Source organism: Lipotes vexillifer, unplaced genomic scaffold, assembly GCF_000442215.2.
Source record: "Lipotes vexillifer unplaced genomic scaffold, Lipotes_vexillifer_v1.1 scaffold96, whole genome shotgun sequence".
NCBI lineage: Eukaryota > Metazoa > Chordata > Mammalia > Artiodactyla > Lipotidae > Lipotes > Lipotes vexillifer.
The window spans coordinates 799,659-827,586 of NW_006798666.1; the positions used below are offsets into that span (position 1 = coordinate 799,659).

Consider the following 27,928-nt stretch of genomic DNA (forward strand, 5'->3'; position numbering starts at 1 on the left):
ATCACAGCAAGATCCTTTTTGACCCATCTCCTAGAGAAATGGAAATAACAACAAAAATAAACAAATGGGACCTAATGAAACTTAAAAGCTTTTGCTCAGCAAAGGAAAACATAAACAAGATGAAAACACAACACTCAGAATGGGAGAAAATATTTGCAAATGAAGCAACTGACAAAGGATTAATCTCCAAAATTTACAATTTTGATATTGTATCAAGTTTGATATTGAGCTCATGCAGCTCAATGTCAAAAAAACAAACAACCTAATCCAAAAATGGGCAGAAGACCTAAATAGACATTTCTCCAAAGAAGATATACCAGATTGCCAACAAACACATGAAAGGATGCTCAACATCACTAATCATTAGAGAAATGCAAATCAAAACTACAATGAGGTATCACCTCACACCAGTCAGAATGGCCATCATCAAAAAATCTACAAACAATAAATGCTGGAGAGGGTGTGGAGAAAAGGGAACCCTCTTGCACTGTTGGTGGGAATGTAAATTGATACAGCCACTATGGAGAACAGTATGGAGGTTCCTTAAAAAACTAAAAATAGAACTACCATACGACCCAGCAATCCCACTACTGGGCATATACCCTGAGAAAACCATAATTCAAAAAGAGTCATGTACCACAATGTTCACTGCAGCTCTATTTACAATAGCCAGGACAAGGAAGCAACCTAAGTGTCCATCGACAGATGAATGGATAAAGAAGATGTGGCACATATATACAATGGAATATTATTCAGCCATAAAAAGAAACAAAATTGAGTTATTTGTAGTGAGGTGGATGGACCTAGAGTCTGTCATACAGAGTGAAGTAAGTCAGAAAGAGAAATACATAATATTCTTTATGTACATAATATAAAACAAGATTGAAATGGATGTTACAGTACTTATCAAGTCTGACATGATGTCATATTAAGAAGCAATGAAGCAGTACACACATAAATAAGCACAACCAGTCAAAATCCATGTTTCAGACCTGAGTATTGATCAGTTGTCAGTTTTACCATGGAACAATTTTAGTATCTCTTTTAATCCAATGGAGAAGTTACATTATATAATTACTATCATAATTTTTGGTAAATACCTATCAGAGAGTAAGGAGATGTTATTAGAAAAAAAGTGCTAAGTATAGCACTGCAGAATGAGAAAAAGCATAGAGATCTTGTTTCAGCAAGGCCCAGCCTTCAATAAAAGGTGGATATTGGTAACTGATATTAAAAGAAAATACACATGCGTATGTATGTTTGTATTCTTCATATACATATATATCAACATGCAGGAATATAGATTTATGAATATAAATTTATATATGTAAGTTACATTGAACAACAGTAGTTTAAACTGGCCATGATTTTAAAATATCTATTGACACTGCTTTTAGTCTGATAGCAAACCAACATTATGCATAATAATATCAAGGGAAAGGAAACACTTTCAGAAAACCAGTCATGGAATTTATAAAAGAAAAGTTTCCAAACTTTATTAACTCTAACATTATGAAACAAATATTCTTTGGCTGATATAAAATTTGACTAGCTTTCCAGAACCAAGCCAACATCATAAGTTCCAAATTGTTTCCTGAAGTGGTGAGAGATGACAAAGACTTCCAATCTAACTAGGATAAATTCACAAGTGCCCTATTAAAATGAGAACTATTTAGCAGGACACTACAAAATATGCTTGCCAGGGAAACATCTTAGTTGAAGATGAAAGTAGCTGATTATTAAAATATTGGACATACCACAAGGCCAGTGGCATCAGATACAACGTGAAGATAAGTCAAGACACATGTGTTAACTGGCTTGCTATTGGCCAAGCAAAGTGAAGAAGTAGATCCAATAAATGGACCTATGGGTCATCAGATAACCGTAGTCAAAGACAGGTGAGCAGAGCCAGCAAAGTGAAGCAGTTTCCAATCCAGTTCCACTCAATCATAAAGGGATCGGGGTTTGCATTGTTCCTAATAATCAATAAGAGTTTTTGGTAATTTATTCTGACAGAAGTAGAGTCTGTTTCATTTGGTAAGTATTCATGGCCTCAAATGGTAATTACTCAAAATCATCTGAAACTTCAAGATGATGAGACTAGTTTGATCTTTTTCTTTTTTCTTTACTTCTCAGTGCTGAATGATCTTAAGGAGGTATATTCATTCAATCAGTAGTCATTGCTAATGAGTATCTTTTTAGCCAGGCATTTCCCTATAGTTTAGCTGGGCAGCTAGAGTGGGTTATAGACATTTTAAATAGAAATGACAGGTGATAGAGGAATTTGGAAATTATTCTAGTGTCCCCCTTCTCGTTTGTTTCAACATTCATTGACAGAGAAATTGTCTTTTTTCTAGTTTCCTGGCTTTAAGTTATATATATCATTTATACAGAGTGAAGTCCTCAATGTATACCAGCAGACTAGATTTCTCTCAATCCAGATTTATATGTCCAATCGCCTAATTGGCATTTCTACTTGGATGTGTAATAAGGATCTCACATTTAACACATCCAAAGCTTAAAATCTCCCCCAAAATCTCATTTTACTATATATATATCTCGTCTCTGCCTGTTAGATAATGATGACTTCCTACAAGTAGCTGGGACCAAAAACACTGCAGTTGGCTTTGTCATATTTTTTTCTCTAATACACCACTTCTGTAGGCAAATCTTATTTGATGCACATTATTTTTCTTTACAGATTTACAGAAGTATAATTTACATACAATAAAATTCACACTTTAAGTGTACATTTCTATGAGCAATCACTGCACTGCCATATCCACATTTTAGAACACTCCCATCACTCCCAAAAGTTCCCTCATTCTCCCTTGTGGTTATCCTACACTCCCACCCCTGGTCCTAGAAAACTACTGATCTGTTCTCTGTCATTTATTTTGCTTTTTCTATAATTTTATACATAAATGGAATAACACAACATACAATCTTTTGCATCTGGCACTTTTTCACTTAGCATGATGTTTCTGAAATACATTCCTGTTGTTGAAGATATCAATACAATTTTTTAAATTGCTGAGTAATATTCCTGGATCTGCTTTTTTAATTTATTCATCTATTCATTCCTACTCTTACAAACTTAGTCCAAGTCATCATTATCTCTTATGTAGTTGACTTCAATAGTCTTCTAACTGGTCTCTACTTTAACTTTTGACTATGATTTATCCTTAAGCCAGTAACTAGTACTGTCCTTCTAAAAGGTAAGTCTGACCATGCTTAAAACCTGGTTTGTTTTAAAACATTAAAACATATTTAAAGTCTGGTCTTCGTTTAAAACCCTCCAAGTACTCCAGTCCTAGAGTGAAAGCTGAAATCTTTCAGTGATCTACAAGTCCATATGTGACCTGGCCTCCTGCTGCTTCTCCTAGTACCATTTTCCTTACTCCCTGAACCAATCTGATGGTACCTTAAACCTGGAAATACAGAAAAGAGTACAAGAGTATCAGAGAAGACGTGGAATTATATATCATATATTCCTGAATCATTGGTCTTCTTCAGTGGTGGGAAATGTAAAGCCTTGTAATACTAAAATAAGATAAATTGTAGAATATACTGTAAAATCTGAATTTTTAAATAAATTTTCATATTGAGACAAGTGGCTTTAGTTTATACTCCAAACATTCTAGTGTATGTGTTTAAATTTCTCTATACTTTAATTGTACTTGGTAAAGAAGTGTGAAAATCATCGACTTAATTGATCATTCTGGATCATAAGCAAAACAAAATTTAATTATAGCTCAAGTTGAGCTAAGGCTGATGTAGGAGAACCTCCAGGAATGGATAATTTTAGCTCTGAATTATGTTAAATCAAGTTTTCAAGTTAGTAACAACAACAGTGACAGCAACACAATATACTATGCTAGAGGATTCAATGTTTGACTAGAATTTTACTTTCATTGGGTGGAATTCAAACAGCACCAGCTAATTTTTACTTGAGAAAAATTAAAATGGTATGAGATTCATCTTTCCTTTAAAAATATAACACTGTATTCATGTGGGTCTATTTCACTGCTAATGGAGTATGTTAAAATACCACAATGTGAAAAACAGAACTATTCACACATTTATTTAATAACGAATATGTTTTCCTAATATTATCAAATTAAAAAAAAAACAGAATGGAATAAGACCCCTGAAAATGAAAATAAACTTGGGATCAGCAAACTACCGTAAAATAAAGTGTTAACTATAACACATGACTCATTTGGACTCCCAATTTTCCCAATTTAAAAATAATATTCCAGCACTTTAATATTTTTCTATACTAAAGCAGATATTTTTAGTGCTTCAGAAAACACTGAGCACATCTCCAATAGCATATTATAGTTCTGATTAGGAAAACTGTTGAAATATAAATTGTTTCACATCTCTTCTGCACTTTAGCATCAAGTCTTTGAAGAAGGAAGAGGAAACTGGAGGTTATAAATAAATGAGAATATAAATTGAATGCTTAAATATTAGAACCTCATAGATTTTTCTTGGTATTTGAAGGTGTTAATGATTATAAATTGCTCTTTTCCTAAAGCAGACTAATATTTACTATTTATTAAATTTATATACCACATTGTTCTTTTCCAAGTACTTTCTCTACAACTCTGTCAGCCCACAGAAGATTGTTAGTGACAGAGCAAGGACTCAAAAAATTTTCTCTTGACTGTGGAATGGTGCTCTTGGCTAAATACAAAGCACATAAAGATGCTAAAGATAAATATTGTTTCATGTGTATACAGTATGAAAAAAATAAAAAGAGAGTAGAATGATGACTAAGCCAAGTAGTCCAGTTAATAACTTAGATTCTCCATTTCATTCTTTTTACTGACTTTCCACAAATGTGTATATCTGTTGAGTAGTTCTGTGGTTGTTTGATTTTCACTTAAGTAAATAATGAAGAGGGGAAGACTATCTCAAGGCTAGAAAAGAAAAGGCTACAGAAGTCAGAGAATCTACTGAGTCAGCAGACATGTGGACAATAAGAATTATTAGAAAGCAATCAGCGGTTTTAAAATTTACTGGGTGATGATAATAACAGTGATAACATTTCTATGATGATTTACAGTTTACAAAGAACATTTGCTCTTCCCAGCTACCACATGAGGTAGGTGGGCAGACATGGTTATGTTTATATCTTCATGAAAATATTGAGACAGGAGGGAAAAAAACATGCTTAAGGCCATACAATCATTTCACTGAAGAGCTGAAACTCTGAACCATGTCCTTCAGACACAGAACATGTGTCCATGTTTTCTGTGGATTATGTGTTCCATAATGTTAATGAAGCCAGTGAAAATATGTTGCAGCTTCCTGACATCATTATTTCTAAAAGGCTTCAGTTGATTCAAATGTTCAGCCCAGGTTGAGAGCTACTGGTCTAAAACAAGAAGAAAGCAATCAGAAATTTGTAATGTGAGAAAAAAATATGCATACTAGGACTTGTTGAGAAAAGCGGGCATGCTTTTCTGGAAAAGAAAATATTTGAAAGGAAGGGTTTGATTCAGCATTGTGCTCTGCTGTCCCTGGCAGAACTAGGGACTGTGGCTAGAAGCTAGAGAGAGAGAGAGATGCCAAATTAATAGATGGCTTGATATTCATAAAATTAAAATATTTCAAAATAAATGTGTGCCTTGTGAAGCTGTAACCTCCCTGTCAAGGAAAGTGCTCAAGCAAAAATGAACAATTATAGATCAAGGAAAATGGCAGAAACCAGGAATGAATAGATTGAAACACATAAGAGATAACTCAAAGACTCTTAAGATTTTGGGATAGTTATCCACATTCTCATTTGTCTTGAACCTAATTTCCATTCTTCAGTTCAGATTAGTTGAAACTTTGTGCATTGGTTAATTTGTTTAAAAACAAATGTGTTAAATTTAAAAATGGCTTCTGAACTAGGTCTTGTAAAATTTAAGGAAAAAATGTTCCCATGGACTAAAGAGAATGCCTTATGTCCAACCTAATTAGTAACAATTTCCTGCACTGGCACAAACAAGGACATTATGAAATACGGCCAAAGAAGTTCAAATATAAAATGGCACAAAATTAAGGTACTTATATAAACATATTAAAATTTTAACTACAAAGGAACATGAAGATATTTCTTTGTTGCCCCCAAAATCTCAAATTTAAAGGTCTCTGCAAAAACGACATAAGAATTCTGCAATTCTAAATCTTTCTCAAACCCTTTACTTCATGACCAGAGTAAATACAGCACACTGAACATAATTTAAATTGTTCTTGATGACTCTTGGTAATCATTATGAATAAATAACACTTCCTATACTATACATAGTACAGTAGTTACTGCCAGGATTTTTCCATATTTCTGGATTGCTTTTTCCCTGGGCTTCTGTTTCATTTCTCATTTCAGAGGCTCATTACGTGGTACTGTTGGCTTTCCACTAAATTGTCCTTGCCTACTGCTGTTGGTGTTTTTCTAGCTCCTTTCTCCGTTATCTAATATATTTTAAATGATAACTTGCCAAGGGATCTGTTTTGCACATGATCACCTGCAACCTGACCTTTAAGGCCTTACTTGTCAGACTGCCTGCTCAAACTAAAATAGAAACAAAGGCTTTTGGTAAAACCAGCTAAAAAGGTGTTAAGTATTTGAGAAGGCAAGAAATGCAAACACTCCATTAAAAAAAAAATTATTTCTTTATTTGAAGTATAGTTGATTTACAATATCATGTTAGTTTCAGGTGTACAGCACTGTGATTCAGTTATGCAAACACTTCTTATACCTATATGTTGTCACCTATTTCCCTAAGACTCAGGAGTGTTTTAGCTTAATTATTTTTTGGCTTTGTGAATGACCTACTTAAGATAGTTGGAAGTCAGGTAGCTGTGTGATTGGGTGTTACTATAAATGAGTAATGCCATAACAAACTAGGTTGCAGCTACAAACCCAAAACTAGTGGAAGAAAATGTCCCAAGAGCACTATATAGAAATATAGTATTCAATATTAAAAATAATTGTTAGCATAAGCCCTGAAAGTCATTTACATAGAATAAGTATGAGTCATATAATTCTAAGAAAGAGGATTTCCTTACCCTAATCCCCACCCAGTACAATACGTTAATGAATTATGTTTATAAGGGTGACCCAACAGGCAATTAAAGTGCCTTTTGGATCATCCAAGGGAAATTAACATATATTTAGTCCAAAGGGAGACACTCAGATCTCAGGGCATCACAGAGATAATAGTTTTCAATCCTCTCATTTCACAGATGAAGAAAAGAGGCCTAGAATGGCAAATTCATTTATACAAGTTTCACAACTACTCAGTAAATGTCAGGAATAAAACCAGGTTTCTGAATTCTTAATGTAGTGCCGTTTTGTTATCTCCGTGGCCACCATACTATTCGGAATGTTTTATTATTCTTCGGTACTTTGAAAAAGATTAATTCTTGGGTCAGATTTTTAAAGCTCTAGCTATGGTTTGAATATTTGTGTCCCCTTAGAATTCATGTTGAAACCTAACCCCCCAAGGTGATTAGGAGGTGGGGCCTTTGGGAGGATGGAGTCCTTATGAATGAATGGGGTTAATGCCCTTGTATGGCCCAAGAAAGCTCCATTGCCCCTTTCGCCATGTGAGATTACAGCTAAGAAGGTACCATCTATGAACCAGAAAGCAGACCACATAAAACATTAAACCTGCCTGTGCCTCGATCTTCAACTTCCCAACTTCGAGAGCAATGAGGAGTAAATTTCTGTTTCTTATAAGCCACCCCATTATGGTATTATTTTTAATAACAGCCCAAACAGACTAAGATAACCCTGTTAACTACAATAATTAATAAACTAGAACACCAACTTCATTAACAACACCAGATAAAGAGACATTTAGAAAATGTTCCTTGAAGTAGAGAATTGTTCCCTCTTGGTGCAACAGCTTGTGTTTCCTCCTGAGCTTGAAGATGAGGCTGGAGCCAGGTAACATCAGAACATGTTCTCCAGCCCTCACTGTGAGTGTAATTACTCTTCTCTCCATGTGGAGCTCTATAAGTAACTGGTGTCTGTCCATCCATCCATCCATCCATCCGTTCACTGATTAATGTTACAATGTTGGATCACTAGCATTTGTTTTTTTTCTATGATGTACACTTTTCTATGAAATGGTCCTCTTAATCTGCACATTACTTAGGAAAATATTTACTAACACAGTCTCTAAACATACACTTTTTTTCTGAAAGTAAAACGTTATAATGTTTTTATTTTTGTGTGTTTGAAGCCACATACAACATGTTTATTTTATTACCTGAATATTTTCCAAATACAAGTTAATCATTTATTGAACCAATTTAGAAACGTTACTAGCTAATAGATTCTGGGTTAATACTTTAAAGTTATTTTTTAAGAATAAAATCTTTATTATACCAGTAAAATGTGTATCTCTTTCCTTCATATTTTTGTTGTTAAATTGTAAGTTAAAAATAATTCATCCCTATGAAATAAGAGGGAAAGATTTCAACAATAAGAATGATAATAGGCAATAGTTGGCTTCAGTCTTTAAGCAAGTCTCATTTGAAAAGGAATAAATCAATCCTGACTAGAGTTAAGATAGAAAAGAGACTTTAAACTGATAATCTCAGTGGCCAAAGGCAAACTATGTAGATATCTGATTAATTTTTATTCATTTTATTTGAGAAATAGACTAAGCTGTAACTGTGCACCAATGCCATATTTATTTGGTGTTCCAGGAATTAAACAGAATTTAAAATCACTCTTTCTGGAATGTTCAATACAGTAAAAAAATACTGTGATGGCATAAATAGACTGAGAGGAAAGAAGCCCTAACTCTAGTTAAATTTGAAACATTAATATTTTATGTATAATTTTGATTAATTATTTGAAATCAAGTTAAATTTAGAGATGTCTCTTAACTATGGTTTCTATATCTCAAGTGAACTCATTCTTTAACGTAAGCAGTGATGACAAATTGCCAACAAATAACAGTCCAAAATAGATAAAAATGAGATTTTGTTTCATACTTATAATTTCAAACAACCTATGAGACAATAGTCAAAGATGGATTAATCAAAATAGCCTTACATTTTGGTTAGAAATGAAATGGAATCTCCTGGATAAAGTCCAAAATTATATTATAACAAAAATAAATAGACTTTTATCTTTATAATTAATCCAAAGTAATATGGTATTTCTTGGTTTCCATGAATATCTTATAAAAAGTCCCTATATTTTTACTTGCCTTCTCAAGGAAATAAAATAAATTAAAAAATCATGATTACCATAAATCTATATAAGATCTATGAAGAAAGCTTAGACTAACAAATATTGTCCTGCAAAGCATAAAAAGGATCTTGGGTAGCACCTTAAGGCACTATAAAACACAATCTTAGGTTCCATTTTTTTATTGATATATCTACTAATTTATTCAACTACTACTTGATAGCAAGCAGAAGTATAACTGTATCTAAAAGTTAATAGTAAAAATAAAAAGGAAGGATGGGAGTTATTGTTTAATGGGTATAGAGCTTCTTCTTGGGATGATTAAAACTTCCTGGAAATGTACAGTGGCGATGGTTGCATACCATGATTAATAAAAAAAGGAGTGAGGTAGATTTACAAGGGACTCCTACAACTCAACAGTAAATAAAACAAAACAACAACCACCCCCCACCCCGCCACACACACACACAAACCAAACAAAAACCCTAATAACTCCGTTAAAAAATGGGCTAAGGGCTTGAACAGACAATTCTCCAAAGAAGAAATACAAATGGCCAAGAGGTATATGAGAAAATGTCTGAAGTCACTAATCACCAGGGAAATGCAAATCAAAATCTCAATGAGATATCACCTCACACCTGTTAGGATGGCTATTATCAAAAACAAACAAAACAAAACAAAAACCAAAAGAGTGGATAAATTAGAACTCTTGCATCCTGTTGGTGTTAATTCAAAATAGTGCAGCCCCTATGGAAAACAATATGGAAGTTCTTCAAAAATTTAAAAGTAAAACTACCATATGATCCAGCAATCCCACTTCTGGGTATTTATCTGAAAGGATTGAAATCAAGATTTGGAAGAGATATTAGCTCTTCTATATAATTGTATCACTATTCACAATAGCCAAGAGATGGAAACAGCATGAATGTCCCTCAACAGATGGATGGATATAAAAATGTGGTATATACATACAATGGAACACTATTCAGCCTTAAAAAAGAAGGAAATTCTGCAATATGCTAGAACATGGATGAATCTTTAAGACATAATGCTAAGTTAAACAAGCTAGTCACAGAAAGACAAAAACTCCATGATTCCAGTTTTATGAAGCACATAAAATAATCAGATTCACAGAATCAGAGAAAAGAAAGGTGGTTTCCAGGGGCTGAAGGGAGGAGGAAAAGGGAAGTTACTAATCAATAGGCATAAAGTTTCAGTTAAACTAGATGAATAAGCTCTAGAGATCTGCTGTACAACATTGTATCTATAGTCAACAAGATTTTGTATACTTAAACATTTGTGAAGAGGGTAGATCTCATGTTAAGTGTTATGACGATGGAATAAAAAGTTTTAAGTCTGGCTCTTTTACTCAGCATAATGTCTTTGAGATTCACACAGGTTATTGCATGAATCAATAGTCTATCTCTTTTTATTGGTGACTATTACTCTGTAAATTTAAAAAATCAAAAAGTAAAGTATTAAAAAAAGAAAAAATAAAATAAATTAATTTAAAAAGGACATATATGGAAATATATATAGATATATTATCAAGTGAAAAAGCAAGAACTCAAACAAGTTGAGGTGTATGAATTCATTATTTTCTGCATATATTATGGACATCTAGGGCATGCCAAGAAGACATTCTGGAAGAAATTAACTTACATTGGGGGTGATATTATGAAGACATTAACGTTCTAAATTGCTGAGTCCTGGATTATTAAATATGTTTATAACACGTGAATAGAAAAACATGGTTAAAATGGTCAACTTTACGTTATGTATGTTTTACCACACACACAAAAGGAAAAACTAAAGAGTGTAATATTTCATGGCTCTAATACCTGGTAAGACACTTATGAGTTCCTTGTACATCGTGTGGCCTTGCAAGACCGGTACCTCCTTTTACATACTACAGATATATTAATATTATATTTTGGAGTCAGATGATCGTAAGGAAATCTTTTTGTTATTTACAACACAGGGCTTTACTGGTGGCACAGTGGTTGAGAGTCTGCCTGCCGATGCAGAGGACACGGGTTCGTGCCCCGGCCCGGGAAGATCCCACATGCTGCAGAGCGGCTGGGCCCGTGAGCCATGGCCGCTGAGCCTGCGCGTCCGGAGCCTGTGCTCCGCAGCGGGAGGGGCCACAGCAGTGAGGGGCCCGCGTACCGCAATTCTGGGACTAAGAGATTAAGACATCCTTTTGCTTGCTCAAATTGAGGTTAATTTCCTTACTCTCTGTAAAACTAGAAACTATTAAATGTTATTTCTTTTCTAGAGAAAATGTCACAGTCAAGATAAGTGTGCTGTGAGCACAGTAATTATTAGCAGTTATCTTCAGCTACACTGAATCATACAGTGTTCCCTTTAGGAAAGAGTTGTTATGATGTTGCAAAGCTCTTTCCAAGGGAACAAAGTGAGATTCCTTACACAATTTCTTAAAATTAGTTTATATAAGAATCTTAACAGGTGTAGGATTATCAAGATGCAAAAAATAAGATAGCTTATTAATAAGGTACATTCCTCATAAAACTTGATACCTTTGAAGATAATTTAATATTTTTTTCTGAAAAATCTTAAGAGAAAATTTTAGAACTCACAGAAATCTAATCTATATTGTAAAATTTTGGACTAATTTTCCTGGAAAAACAAACCATTATTATTTTAAAACATGAGTACATAATTTCAAAATCTACAACTAAGTTTCAAATTCCATGAGGAAATTAAAAAAAAACTATTAATTTTCACTCATTTAAAATAATGGATTATTTCCAGCTAATGTCAAAATACTTAATATTTTAGCAACACTTTAATAGTAAAATATAAAATAATAAAATACTAACTACAGTAATATTTCCATAGACTTAGCCAGAAAAAAAATCAGCTTACACAATATCTGAGAAACATGTACTAATTTATATTCTAAAACAGTGAAATGCCCTGTGTCCTGAGATAAGTTTTGTAATCCATTTCTACCACCGTTTCTCCAACCATCAAAAAAGAAAAGTAACTCGTCTACAGGTTTGTTGGGAGATTCTAATGATAAATGCTTAACAGCCACAGCATGCACTGTTTCCCTTTTTAATCTCTATACAGCACTTAGGGTTTTTGTAAAGCTGCTTGTAATGCCAAGTACGTCTTCTTTTAGATAAATGCAAGGTTTGCGTATAAATTTTAGTGACAAATGTAATAAGATATTAATAACCCTCATAGGCATCTGAATGTGTATATTACATCAAATTGGGCCAAAGAAAAACTTTGGAACATATGAAATCTGTGGGATACTATTTTATCGTCAATAAAAACCACAAAATCGATTTTCTAAAGTGTAAATTCACTGTTTATAAAGCTGACTGCACTGGCAAAATAGTTTTTTTAAGTGAAAAGTTATTTATATTTTGATACAATGCCCACTTACACTCTAGTTCACCAAACACAAGGGCTCAACCAAGGAAGAATGTAATAAATCTGCTTATCAAATGTTTGACCTAAGCATCTCTGCCTTTTTCAAAAAAATTGTTTATATAAATGCTACAATCTTAGAATAGTAATTTCAGCTCACAGTATGGTCGTCTTTGGATGTTATGGCCTGTTTTTGGAGGTTGAAAGAAGAGCGCAAAGGCTGTCCTGCAAAGTGCTTCTGAAAATTTTATCCTCTTTAGTTACTTATGCACCCCTCCAAAGTACAGTGCATTGAAAAATAAGAATGATGTTTTGTCCATTTGCCACTCTGCTAGTTAGATGTGTGAATGTGTAATGTAATTTAACCTCTGGATCGCAACCTTATCTCTAAAATGTGAACTGATTGAGAGTAAAATCATAAGATATCTAAATAGGAAAATCTTCCTTCTTTCCAGTTAAAACCATACAACTTTACTAAACAGCTTTTAAGCTAAGTATGAACGATCTGGATGATAATCTAGCGATTTAAAAATGCAGATATGTCCTGTTGATCAGAAATAAACAGACTGCCAGGTATTTCTCCAGGAAAGATGGGTATATGCAGGATCAGCAGAGAATTGCAATTTGGGGTCTGCAACCAGGGCGAGCCACGTGCAAGCCCCTGCACAGCAAGGAGAGGAGAAGGCTTTTATAGAGGGAAAAGGAAGTCGTGAGGGCTAAACAAAAAGTCCATGCTTTTCATGGCTGAGACCTTCCCAGGAAAGAAGAGTAGCCTTTCTTCTTCCTGTTGGACTCTGTTACTGCTGTGGGGTGTCAGAGATCCCACCTCTGGTCTCCCAGCTCTAGTTAATTAAGGTTTCACTTTATTAATTTTTTAAAACTCCTTATAGATGTGTTGTTGTAACACCGATGAGCCCCACTGCACACTCATTCTCAGAATACTATTTTCTTTGTTATGATTCTTTAGAATTGTGTAGATTCAGCTTCCAGCTATTAGTATCTAAATCCGAGATGAGAAGGGCATGCTATTTTATAATATGTTTATAAAATATGGTGATATAGCATTCTTTATGCTAGATTTTTCATATTGCTAATAGAAGGGATTATCACTGTGACTGCATAAGTACTTTATTAATGTTTCAAAGTTTGGAATCTAGTCATCTGACTCATTTCTAAAAAGAAGAGAGAATTGATTTGTAAATCTAATTTCTTAAATTTTGTGATTTCTCCAACATACAACTTCCTGGAGCTTGTATGACTAGAACGCTATAATATTATTGCCAAAAAGATGGGAAGAATGAGTCATTCAATCAGGGAACAATGTTCCAATAAAGAAAACTTCCAGACAATTAAGGCTTTTACCCCTTTACCCTTTAAAAACATTTAAACATATTTCAGAATAATCATTCTTCATATCAATTGTAAAATTTCCTGACATTTTAAGTAATGTTTGCCGCCTTTAAAAAAGTGTCTTCGGTGTTTTTCTGTTTGTTTGTAGAATTTCTGATTTGGGGTTTTTTTAAATTTATTTATTTATTTTTGGCTGCGTTGCGTCTTCGTTGCTGTGCGTGGGCTTTCTCTAGTTGCGTCGAGAGGGGGCTACTCTTCGTTGTGGTGCGCGGGCTTCTCATTGCAGTGGCTTCTCTTGTTGCGGAGCATGGGCTCTGGGCACGCAGGCTCAGTAGTTGTGGCTCACGGGCTCTAGAGCACAGGCTCAGTAGTTGTGGCACACGGGCTTAGTTGCTCTGCGGCATGTGGGATCTTCCTGGACCAGGGCTCGAACCCGTGTCCCCTGCACTGGCAGGCGGATTCTTAACCACTGCACCACCAGGGAAGTCCCTGGTTTGTTTTTAAGTACTAAAGATTTTTGGCTGAAAAATCTCGAGGAATTAAATGGCAAATACAATTAAAAATAAAAAGTAAGGTTGGGCAAACTGGAAAACAAACTTCCACAATTACCTTCTTCCCCTTGTGCCCCATGTGGCTGTCTGAGGATGTTCACGGCTATTGGGAGCAGCATAAACTGTGCCTTATTTTCTGGGCACTGCCATTGCATGATTTGGAACTTCCTCACCTCTAATAGCACCTGTGACCCCAAATTCTCATGTCTGTAGGAGCAGCTGAGCTTTACAGTCTGCCTGCCAGATGCCAGCCAAACAGAGGGAACTCTCTTTGTAATACACATTTTATAAATTATTCAAAATTTGGTGGAGCCCAGATGTGGGATGGGAGTCCTCCAGCCAGAGCCTGACCTAAACCAGTTGAAAGCTACCCTCACAGAGAGGCAAGGTGTGGTCTTACACTGCATTGTGCCACAGGGCTGGTGGCTTAGTTGCTGAACATGGTTTTTATCATTTTCCTGTTCCTGCTCTTGCTTATAGGTTCTTTTCCCCATTCCTCTCTATGCACCTACCTTTAGCAGCTCTGCATCTACTTCTAAGGTGTTGCTTTTCCACTAAATTCAGGTGTGGAGCTTAATACAGGAAGTCGTGATTACTAGCAACTTGAGCTCCAAGTAAGTGAGATATTTCTCTTAATAACTGAAAAATAATTTGGTGCTCTAATTATCAGCCCACTACCAGGAAATAAAAGAAGAAATCATAACATTAAAATGAAACTCAGTATTTTATGTTCTCGTTGGGGAAAAAGTTGAAATAATCTATTTTCATCATTTATTAGACATCTTGGACTCTCTCTAACTGTCACTTAATAAAACTACAATACGAAAGGTGAGGATCATTTTTCATTAAATATGCTAATGCTATAGGTATTTCAATAGTGGCTTTTCCCCAACTGCTTGAATAACTTTCAAAATTTTAGTTCATTAATTTTAATAATAACTTGGTGAAAGCAGGAGGACAGCAAGAAATCTTTTAAAATGAGTACACTATTCTAAGATAATTTCACTTGGCAAAGCTTAAGTAGCGAATGTGGAATATAATCATCTATCTTATACTATCATCTGAATTACATTATGTCATATTATCACCTGATAATGGTCATTATCCTATCATTATATATTCAATTGATAAAAGGTACACTTTAATTAAATTTGTGTTATTGTTATTTTATTATTGTTAACAATAGGATAATAATAAACACAATAATCATATTGTATTTTGTTATTGTTAAATATTGCATTTAAGTAAAATATTGTTTAAGGAAAATATTGCTATAGTCCCAAAAAAGTTGAAAATATTTTGCATCAAAGAGGTTTATACTTGCTTCATTTGTGTATCAAAGTTCTAAATTTGTATTTCAAGTTCAGACTATCAGTATACTCAGTTCTAAATTCATGAGTTCTTATTTCACTTCATATAATCTTCAGAAAAAAAAAATCCTACTTCAGATAGTGAATAGTGAATGCTATTTTATGACACATCTGGTGTAATTCTGTTTTATATGAATTGTTTTTCATTGAAAATGACAGAAAAAAATCCACAGTGGTGATTCAGTATGATCAGATCACAACTGAAAAGCAAGGGAAGATAAAATTATTGGTACCTAAGTTTTTGATATAATAGATTTTTTTAACAGTAATATCTTTTTTAATAAAGAATATACATCCCACTAATGTTTTATTTAAGGACACTTCATTACCCCTGGTAGATTAGACACAGTGCATTAGAAGAATTCTAGATAACCCATTTCAATTTTACTAACAGATGGCTTAATGGAAGACATAAATTCTTTCTTCCATTTTATTCTATCATCTCTTGTTCCATATATCTCCCCATTCTCTATCATCTTTCTTCTTACAGAGTCAGGATATATTCAAAATCTCAATGGCTCTCCATTACTTACCAAACCGGTACAAATGGCTTTAGGCCTTGTATCTACTATTGTTTTTCAAGTATGCTATAACCCGTCCAAAATGTAGGCTTCCTAGAAAATCCCAAGCATTTTCCTGACTCCTCACTTTCGCTCTAGTATCTGTGGCAGAGGCCACCAGTTTTACACCAAATCCATTCTCTGTCTCTTCTATATTGTATAGAGTTGCTAGTTGGTCACAAAGTTGCCCAGCTAGACTAAATTTCTCAGCCTCCTTGAGTATCAACAGGTATACGTTCTCATCAACGGAATGTGAGTAGAAGTGACGTGTATCTCTGTCCTTCCTCTCGTCATGAGCTAGAAGGCAGACATGTCCAAAGCATAGCTTCAAACGTGCAGACAAGAACAATACCCTAGGGAAGTGGTTCTCAAAAGGTGGTCTCTGGACCAGGAGCAGCACCTGAGATATTGTTGGAAATAAAAATTCTCAGGCCCTACCCTAGGCCTAATGAATCAGAAACTCTGGAAGTGGGGTCCACAAATCTGTTCAACAGGCTCTCCAGGTAATGATAATTCATATAAAGTGTTGGAAAATGCGGTTCCGGGTGATAGTAGAGGAACAACTTGGAAGAACCTGTTCTGAAAATGACCACCTGGAGCAGTGTCATCCCACTGACCTGGCCTCTCATCACGCAGAGTTTATCAGCAAAATTATACAGTTCTTTAGGGCACTGACTTGTTGCATCTTCTTCTTATAGCAGCTCAGCATTTGCCCTGAGTACTATTTATTCAATGTGGAATGGCCTGCTTAATATTTCCACCCAATTTAATATTTCCACCAATCCTAGCACTGGCCCCTTTACGTAATGACAAAGAACCCTAGGCTATTTTTGCTATACTTTAATCTATTATGCACACTGTTGACTGAACACTCTTTTTAAAAAATCTAGTCTAATTGTACCACTCTTCGGCTTCAAATTCTTACTAGACTCTCATAGCATTTAGGCTAAAATACAACATGGTTAAGTAGGCCTGTGAGGTGCCATCCACCCTGACCCATGTCAGTCTCTCCAGTCTCATCCAGAGCCATTTCACTTATCTCTGTGCTCTAGTCACACTTTCCTTTTGTCTGTTCCTGAATCACGGCAAGCGTTTTCACACTCAGTGCTTTTTCCCATGCTGTTTACTTCACTATCTTACCTCTATTCATTCTTCAGGTCTCTTCCTAAATATTAATTTTTCTTCTCTCCCACTCCCACCACATCCCATATGAATCAAGTCAAAGACTAAAAATCTCAGCAGACCTTTACATTTCCCTTCTTAGCACTTTAAAATTTTTATAATTTATTGCTTTCTGTGAACTTTGTTACTGTGTCATGCCCCTCCCTCACCCCTACTGTACTACAAGAATCATCATGAGAGAAGGTACCATATCTGTTTGCTCACTTTGTATGCGTAGCATCCTGTACCAGGCCTGACACATAGTAAGCATTCAATAAATATGCATCAAATGGATAAAAAGTGGATTACTTGAGACTCAACTCACATGACATCTTAACCACAAAGACTATTCGGATCCTACTTCTTTATAAAAGACTGTTGTTTCCAGCAGTTTTATTGATCAGAGTGTCCCCATCTACTTAAAAGGCTGGCATTCTTGTTCTGTTAATATATTTGTGCTAATGATTCTATCAGTAAGCATTTATGAAGTGATCTATTTGCTTTTGGACCCTTACAATCTAGGTTAGGAGTGCACCATATTTCATGCACGACTGTGATTTACTTTCTTAAAAGACAATTTCAATGACTACCTCCCATTGCTAAAATTTTGCAAGGGTTATCCTTTTCCCAACACACAGTCTCATCCCTCCAGCATTGAAAACTATTCTTAGGTGGACCATAACCTAAACTAATTTCACACTTTGTCCAGCAAGGTAGTTTTCACTTCATTCAAACTAGACAATTCAATATTCCCCACACATAGCCACCTCTGGGCCTTTGCACATTTTGTTCCTGTCAGCCAAGAATCTTCTCACAATTAGGGCTCTTTTCTGGGACATTTCTCCAGTGGTGATCATCTCTGCCTGTTGATTTCCTCTACATTCTTCAAGGCCCATTTCCAACGGATCCCGGTGATCTAACTAAACAAATCCAAGTACATGCAGTGATTCTTGTCCATTGTGGGTTCTTGTCAGATTAGCAGATCCCTGGTGACAAGCTTTTGCCCTGTAAAAGTGCTTAATAGTGTATTTATGTCTTATGACATATAAGGGAAACAAATACAATACAGCAAAACACTTGAAAGAGAACTTCAAGGAGGACATTCAAATGAAAATTCAAACATTTCTAAAAAATTATATCCATACATCAACCAATAAAAGAAAATAGTAGAAAATACAACCCTACTTTAGAGCCATTAGAAACAGGTATCAGATGTGCTGTCAATGATAAATGTAAACTGCAAAGAACTAAAGAAGGATTGGCGAGGACAAATCTTTAGCAACTCGTACAGTCCTGAAACCATGAATACCCACAACAAAGAAGCAGGAAATTTCAGCATATACCACTGAGTTTTGGTACGGAAAGTATCACTGAGTGAAAGGGATACCACTGGGATATATTAAAATACAAAGATTGAAAATCATTAGTATAAGAGATTTACAATAGGCAAAATTCTGTTTTTCTCCTTGGTTAAATTAACAGCCTCAAGCTCCCTACCTTTACTTGTACCTATCTCTATAACAGTACTTAGTTAATGTACTAACACTTTTCCCAGCTGATCACGTAAAGTATTATTCTGCCAGGAGCCCAATTTGTTAGCAGCTCAAGTGGCCACATGAAGCTAACCCAAGGGTTATGGCACTGCTATTTTTCTATGAGAAAAATCTCGCAGATATTCCCAGTCTGAGGGTTGCCCTGGCCTGAGAATGTTTGGCAGTACTACCAGTTTAACATACCAGAGTATGGAAAATTCAGCTCCTGGGAAGCAAAAGTATATAGTATAGCCGAATTGGAAATCTTTCCAACTAATTAAGGAACCATGTGGGAGTTTTGCTCATGGCATTCTCATTTGTAAAGGAAGGAAGAAGGCATTTACTAATGATGAAGAAAACCCATGAAACATTTTGCTGAATGCACATTGATTTTAGAGCCACCTCTTCCCACTAAGAATGCGCTCAGTGGGCTTCCCTGGTGGCGCAGTGGTTGAGAGTCCGCCTGCCGATGCAGGGGACACGGGTTCGTGCCCCGGTCCGAGAAGATCCCACATGCCATGGAGCGGCTGGGCCCGTGAGCTATGGCCTCTGAGCCTGCGCGTCCGGAGCCTGTGCTCCGCAATGGGAGAGGCCACAACAGTGAGAGGCCCGCGTACCGCAAAAAAAAAAAAAAAAGTTTGGACACCTGTAAATATTCTTAATCCTCACTGTCCCCTCTGAGCATCGCAGCACTGAGGCTTCTATGTGTGTGGCTGAAATACACAATAACAAAGACACAGGTCTTCCCATCATGGTGTTATATTCCCTCTGAACAGATAGAATGAACACAATAAACAGATTATTATAGCCTGGGATAATCAGGGAAGGTGTCACAGTCTTCCAAAGGGAAGGGCAGAACCTGTGTAAACACTAAAAGGGGTTAAAGTATGTAAGGAGGGAGGAGGAAAGGTTCTGGAGGCAGGTCAGAATCATTTGGTTTGTTGCAAGAACAATAATTATGTGGCTGGAAGAGAGATTTGGCCGTGAGGTCCATAAGAGTTTAAAAGTTGGTTTGGCATCATTCGTCCTCCAACCAAATTCTTTTTGAAGGGCATATTACCATGAAAGTATATACATTAGCCATAATCACTTTATTTTAAATGACCTGAAATTTGCTTTCTTGCAAATGGGATTTAAGTAGCTTGAAAATGAGAGCAGGTCTTAGTGTCCAGCCTTTTGTCTCTGGTCATAACCTTGCCTTATACAAATTTGGAAGATTAGACTGATTAAAAATATTTCTGGGGAATAAGAAATTTATGTGACAGTCCTGACTATAGTCCTTCATTTACAAGGAAAGAATAAGTATCTATGGATTATGAATTAAAACCAAGGAAATAATATTTGTCTGAACTGACTTGGTTTAGGATATAGTGTTTTTCATATGATTACATAAAATTGTATAACTCAATATGGTTTCATGCAGGATTACATATAACTCACCTGTATGGTTGAGAGACTACTTACACTAAACTGTACCTCCTTATTCCAAAGGGATTTTAATGGACATCATATAAACACTTGCCAACATGATAAAATTTTGTCCATTTGGATAAATTTAGAATTTCAATTTCTTATCATTATTAAATGAAGATCAGTAGTTTTTACAATTTTAGGCAACATAATCAATATTTGAAGCCCAGGGCAGCACTGGCTCACTGCCTTGTGCTCTATCACTAGAAAGCACAGTCTATTTAAACAAATCATTCCTGCACCTGCCTTAGGTTTATATACACTCTGCTTCCTGGATTTAGAAGCTATTCAGTGTATAAAGTTATTTCAATTTGATAATTTCCTCATACAATTAAATATTTGTCATGTTCAAATTTCACACTAAAAATCATTCATGTACATCAGGTACACCAAGGTGAGTTGAAAACTTCTTACTCTAAATTCATAATTTGTTTTGTGTTAAAATTCTTGCTTATTATAGAAGGAAAATTGCACACCTAAAAGCTGCTATTACTATAATTATTTGACAGGAAAGAGAGTGACAAGTTCAGATATAATAGTAGGCTTCCAGGGGTGCCCAAGTGTAAGGACTAAGATACAACAGTATAAAGACACAGTGATCTAAAGCAGTTTCGTTTCAAGACTAGATGAACTGTGGATATATCTAGAGAAGGTAGTAACTACCCAAGGTCAGTTTAAAAAAAAGGAATGGTCACTGTGAGCAGTATGTCTAGATAGGTGTTTCCCAAAGTGTACATTAATCACTTAAAATACATGGGTGGGGCTTCCCTGGTGGTGCAGTGGTTGAGAGTCTGCCTGCCAATGCAGGGCACACGGGTTCGTGCCCGGTCCGGGAGGATCCCACATGCCTTGGAGCGGCTGGGCCCGTGAGCCATGGCCGCTGAGCCTGCGCATCCGGAGCCTGTGCTCCGCAACGGGAGAGGCCACAACAGTGAGTGGCCCTAAAATAGTCACTGGTTCTTTGTAGAAAATCTTTGCTGCTCCCTGATCTAGATAATAAGAAAAAAAAAAAAAAAAAAAAAAAAAAAAATACATGGGGGTTTGGCATAGAGGGCAGAGACAAAATGTTCAATGCTCTGGGCACACAAATTTATAGCAAAAAACCTTTTCAATTCATTGTTTCAATCAACATTTCCAAACTCAGTTGACTAGGAAACAATTATATATGTAATTCAACAATAAACCATATATATACATGTGTAGCATATATGTATACATATGTGTATGTTTATGATTTATTTCCATTATCTGTGGAAGAGGCTTTGAGAAGAGCTGAGATTTTCAAAAAGGTCTAAAAAGCTGCTAGACCAGGACTTACTCTTCCTTCCTCATGTTCACTGAACTGCTCATCTGAGATATCAGAATATCTGATAGATATTCTGAGGTTCCTCTCTCCTACATGGGTTTACAATTGTACACGATGATCCAGGGATCAAGACTTCTGCAGGTCTACAGAGGTCAGAGAGTAGAGTGAGAATTTTCCTGACGATAGGGAACCGGTTTCTTTGAAGAGAATGATTGCTCTTCTGTGAGTCCCTTTCCCAACCCGCTTTGGGATAGGGGAGGCTATCTTCTAACACTTGACCTGTCGGGGGAGCTTCAAGAAAATCACTTGGGGATTTTTGAAGAAAGTTCACTAGTTGAGAGACGTGAGTCTGGCGTCTGATCACCTCTGAAAACATGTAAATAGCCTGTGGACACTGGGGCCTGACTCCTGCCAAGGAACTGAAGAAGGCTAGACACAGGCTCCTCATTGCTTTGGTGGAGGAGGCAGCAGTGCTGAGAGATGGGCTAAGAGAGGGACGCACGAGGGCTTCTCTGTGGACCAGACCTGAGTGATATAGGAAGGCCAGCATTATATCTTCGGTCCCGTCCAAGAGTGCCCACTGGCAGAGCAAGGAGCCCTCAGCAGAAAGAGGCTGCAGATGACTGCCAAATTCTCAGGGCCTCTTCTAGGGAAGTGCAGGAGAGGGACTCAATGGGGCTCACCGATCTCTCAAAGAAAGTGCCAGTTTTAATTATCTGCCAGACCCACCCAGGGACACTAGTTTAACAGCTCTAGCAGGTGCATTCAAACTGCCTCTTCCCTTCCCTTTCCTCCTCACTGCTATCTTCCACCTTGATGAGAAGACATAACAGCAGTTCCTAGTAGGCTTATAATAGAAGAGAGAAGTGAGCCTACAGAGCAAGCCCAGCTTTCTCACTCCTGGCTCTTCCAGCCCCAGAAAGTCCTGGGTGGAGATGCGGAAAGATTGAATTTGCCCAGGCAAGATGAACCTCACTAAATAAAAACAGTAACTGGAGATAAAAATAACAAAACAAAACAAAACCACTGTGTTTGGATATTTCAAAGTTGAGCTTGTTCAGTAACCAGTAACAGAAACTATGCTGGTAATCCAGAGCAGAGCAGAGCATCAGCGGAGGCACATTTTAAATACTATGCATTTTACACCATAAAGTCTATACCTAAGAGAGGGGGGAAACATAGCAGTCTGAAATGTAAAAGAATATAAAATATAACAGCTCATGAAATGAGCAGCATACAATGTGCTTCAAGTCCACGTTTAACCTGCAATGTGACAATATAAAGATCATCACACATGTTTTTGGTCTAAAGAGAAAGTAATAACAATGAGGATGATCGACACTATAACCCTGTCAGATTATCAGCATTGGTATATTGTGTAGATTAGGATCTCATAATCAGAGGACCTTATTCTACTGCTCGGGATGATAGAACTACTTAAACTTGGGGGATCCAGATTGAAGAGATGTTCCCTGGGAAGGAAGAATTAAATGACTCTGAGATTCCAAACTACAACAGTGGGCTAGGTGACTTGTAGCAGACTAGACTTAAAAATATGTTCACCTGAGACAAAGAATATAGTAAGTGATGGAGAGGAATGAATTCTGGAGCCAGATTAGGTGATTGAAGACCAACACATCCTGAAAGGCTACTATAATAGCTATTGGTTACAGCTCGCTTCTTTTGCATCAAAAATATGTTACTGGATACATGGCACTGAAAGTAGTATCACTATTAATTTTGCAGACATCCATGGCAGATGGTTCCAATACCTAAAGACAAATACTAACTACAAAAATAATTAATCAGTTCCTCAAAAAGTTAAACCTAAAATTATTATATGACCCAGCAATTCCACTCCTAGGTATACACCTAAAGGAATGAAAATAGGTACTCAAATAAATACTTGTACACGAATGTTAACAGCAGCACTATTCACAGTAGCCAAAGGTAGAAATAACTCAAAATCCATCAACTTATAAATGGATAAACAAAACATTAATTAACTAATTAATGGAACATTAATCAGCCGTAAAAAGGAATGAAGCACTGATACACGATACAAACTGGATGAGCCGCAAAAATATTTTAAAAGGTCAAATATTATATGATTGTATTTATAGGAAATATATAGAATAGGGAAGTCAATAGAAAGAAAGCAGACTAGTAGTTGCCTTGGGATGGGGGAGGGGAAAATGGGGAGTGACTGCTTAATGCTTAAAGGATGAAAGTGTCTTACAACTAGATAGTGGTGCTAGTTGCACAACATTATGAATGTACTGAACGCCATTGAACTGTACACTTTAAAACAGTTACTGGTGAATTCTGTGTTATGAGTATTTTACCTAAAAAAAAACCCAAAGTGGCCAAATCACAAAGGAAGCTGCAAGCCAATCATACATTATGCAGAACAATTCTATAAGACTGAATTGAAAATAAGACATTTATTGTTCATAAAAGTATACATTTTAAAAAGTAACACAATGTCTTTAAGACCTAAATTATGCTGAGTAGAAAACGGGAACGGTATTCTAGAACCAAACTTCTTGACAGATCTTGATTTGGAGACCAAAAAAAATTATATTTCTTTAATCAGCTATTCCTGACTAAATTGCTTCAAATGTCAGAAAGTAACAAAAAGTTACCCCAGTATCCTTGCCCTCTATTAAGCACTTGTAAGATCAAGAATTTGATGACTTGAATTATGAAAAACATCATAACATATTTGCATGTAAATGTTTATGACTACATAGTTGAATAAATTAGGTTGCCAAGTTAAACGTGGCTTATAGAGCAGGTCTAAAAACATAAAAATGGTGAATTGACTTAATAGGCAATACAATGCTAATAAACGCAGTCTTAGAAATTAAAGATTTGTTTATTTTATTTTATTTTTTTATTTTTTTAGCGTTACGTGGGCCTCTCACTGTTGTGGCCTCTCCCGTTGCGGAGCACAGGCTCCGGACGCGCAGGCTCAGCGGCCATGGCTCACGGGCCCAGCCGCTCCGCGGCATGTGGGATCCTCCCGGAACGGGGCACGAACTCGTGTCCCCTGCATCGGCAGGCGGACTTTCAACCACTGCGCCACCAGGGAAGCCCAAGATCTGTTTATTTTTAAGAAAATACGTAGCAATGACGTAGGCAAAAAGGAAGTGGGAAAGAGCATTTGTATGAAAAGCAATACCCACTGAAAGGGAAAAAGAAATAGTGTAACAGAAACATATATGTAGTCTTATCTCAAATCCCCATAAATTTAGCCCAAATTCTATTGAGCATATAATTTTTACTCAAAATCACCATTGTATGAAGTTTCTTTCCCCTTACTATGTGCTTTGTTATTTGCAGTTTAATTGGAGGCTTTATTTTAAAATGAACCTTGAAGCTATTTTGGTGGTTCATCTTTTCATTACTTCAGTAATAAAACATCAGCTTGTTCACTGTTAATAGTTGGTGGCAGCATAATTAAATTCAAGGGAAATAAAGTATCTAGGTTCCCTTTTTTCCTATTGTGTGACTAAAGTGTTGAAAACTTCTGTAAATAAAGCCACAAATGAAAGATCTTTGGCTGTTTTGTGAGTAATTATGAGTCTAAGCTGTTATCACTCACCAAGAGACGTATTCTAGCACTATTTTAACCATTACTTTCAGATATGTTCTTTGGCAAGGTGCATATTATATATTCTGTCATGTTCAACAGAGCTCCCACATTAGAAAGTCTTCCTTCAGTTATACAACATTCTTATTGGGCTTCCCTGGTGGCGCAGTGTTTGAGAGTCCGCTTGCTGATGAAGGGGACACAGGTTCATGCTCCGGCCCAGGAGGATCCCACATGCCGCGGAGCGGCTGGGCCCGTGAGCCATGGCCGCTGAGCCTGCGCGTCCGGAGCCTGTGCTCTACAATGGGAGAGGCCACAACAGTGAGAGGCCTGCATACCGCAAAAAAAAAAAACCCAACACATTCTTATACGTTAGAAAGTTACTGATATTTGGTGAAGAATATAAGTACTGGCTGATTATCCAAGGTCTAGTCCCAACCAAAGTAATTCAGCATATTAAAAAAATCCGATGAATAAATCAGTGAACGAATTTACTTTTTGTCTCTTTTGAGAAAAGTTTAGAGCACCAATCATTTAAATTAACATATGGTGCGTGTGAATGTATGATAGCAGCTGTTAATATGCGTTTTAAAGAGGGTGTGTGGTGACTTATCTAGCTACAAGGGCAACATATGTTCAGCTATGCATATGGACTTAATATAAATTATGATTGTAACATGCAGAGAGGCACAGAGAGACGTGCAATGGCTGCCTGTCTGCATTTAATCAGCTAACAACATATTTTTCTAACTGTATAAGAAAAGTCTTTATATTATCTTAACTGTTGAAAAATTATAGAACATGAACCATGATAATACCTTAAATTAGCTTCATACATTTTGAAACAGGTAACTATTTTTTTCTGTGAATGAAAATTCAGATTTTTAAAAAAAATATGTATTATTTAAGAGAGAAATTGGAAACAAAAGCTACGAGGACCACCTTAAAGAAACTTCAAAATATGGAAACAGACTGTGTTTTCCTCCTTTAAACATTTTATCTCATTGTAGTTTTGATAGAGGGCATAGTTTATCTGAACACAGTTAAGTTTACAAACCAGCTGATTGAACGTATTAGAGATAAAACAAATTACCTTCTCTTGATATTGCCGCCTTGAAGAATCCAACGACTGGATTAGCGCTGTGGCGTGGCCAACAAACATGGCGTAGCAGGTAGCTCCCACGATCATGCTCAGCATGGTGATCCAGAGGTCAGACATGCTCACTGGGGCCTGGGCTCCGTACCCGATGCACAGCATGTGACTCATCGCTTTGAAGAGTGCGTATGAATACTGCTTTCCCCAAGAGTCATTCTGCAACAGAAGAGAGGAAGTAGACGGAACCATTAGGATAGCAGAAGAAAAATCATGAAAAAGTATGACCCGTACACAGAAGCATTATAACATTCTTGTAATGGAGCATTTACACAGGTACTTCTCCCCAGTAGCTATAATCAAATGACGATGTTTTTCAACGCTTACCCAGAAAAATGAAATAGAAATAGTCTACTGTTATAATACACAATACTAGTCAGTTTTTTTTTTTTTTTTTTTTTTTGCGGTACGCGGGCCTCTCGCTGCTGTGGCCTCTCCCGTTGCGGAGCACAGGCTCTGGTCGCGCAGGCTCTGCAGCCATGGCTCAGGGGCCCAGCTGCTCCGCGGCATGTGGGATCCTCCCGGACCAGGGCACGAACCCGTGTCCCCTGCATTGGCAGGCGGACTCTCAACCACTGCACCACCAGGGAAGCCCCCTAGTCAGTTTTTGATGTGTTATTTTAAAAACTAAACAATCCTTTTGGGATAATGAATGAACGCTGATTAGCTCATTTTAAAGTTTCCAGGAAATCTGGTCATTCTCTAGCAATATATTTGCAAGCTGAGAAATGCTGCAGATAGATGTGAAGCAGATAGGCCTAAGTATAGGAATTTTTATCAAAACCATGATGTTAGATTTTGAAAGTCCAAATGGTATACTTGTGTAGTCCCTAGTCCTGTATGTCTTAAATGAAAAATAAACATAATTTGGAAATACAGATCTGATCAATGAAAAGACTTCCTTGAAGCCTTCTCTGAGTAATGTTTATTGAAATTCAAATGTCAGGGTTGTTGATGGATGAATCTTGTTGGCTTTCTATAAAATAATAAAATAAAATAGAATAAAATAAGCAAAATAATATCTTGGCAGACACTGAAAAAAAAACCTGACTTCAGAGATTAGTTATTAGATGCAATTTCTGATGTCATTTCAAAACTTTATTCTAAGCTCAATTCTACAAAAATAAGCTGTTCAATATGTTTTATATAGTGTCTGATAAAATTTAAAGGACTTTTTTGATCAATTTGTCTCAAACTCCCTAGTTCAGGATGTACATAATTTATGAGACTCAGTGCAAAATAAAAATCTGAAGCCCTTTAGTGCAAAATGTAG

At 36.3% G+C, this 27,928-nt stretch overlaps 1 protein-coding gene across 1 annotated transcript in view; it reads right to left on the reverse strand.

Moving 5' to 3' along the window:
• HCN1 (hyperpolarization activated cyclic nucleotide gated potassium channel 1) overlaps positions 1-27,928 on the reverse strand; it is a 381,204-nt gene that overhangs the window by 89,351 nt on the left and 263,925 nt on the right. Inside the window, exon 4 of the mRNA XM_007470736.1 lies at positions 26,596-26,814. Coding sequence (XP_007470798.1) covers positions 26,596-26,814 — 219 coding nt within the window. The remainder of the gene's footprint in view (positions 1-26,595; positions 26,815-27,928) is intronic.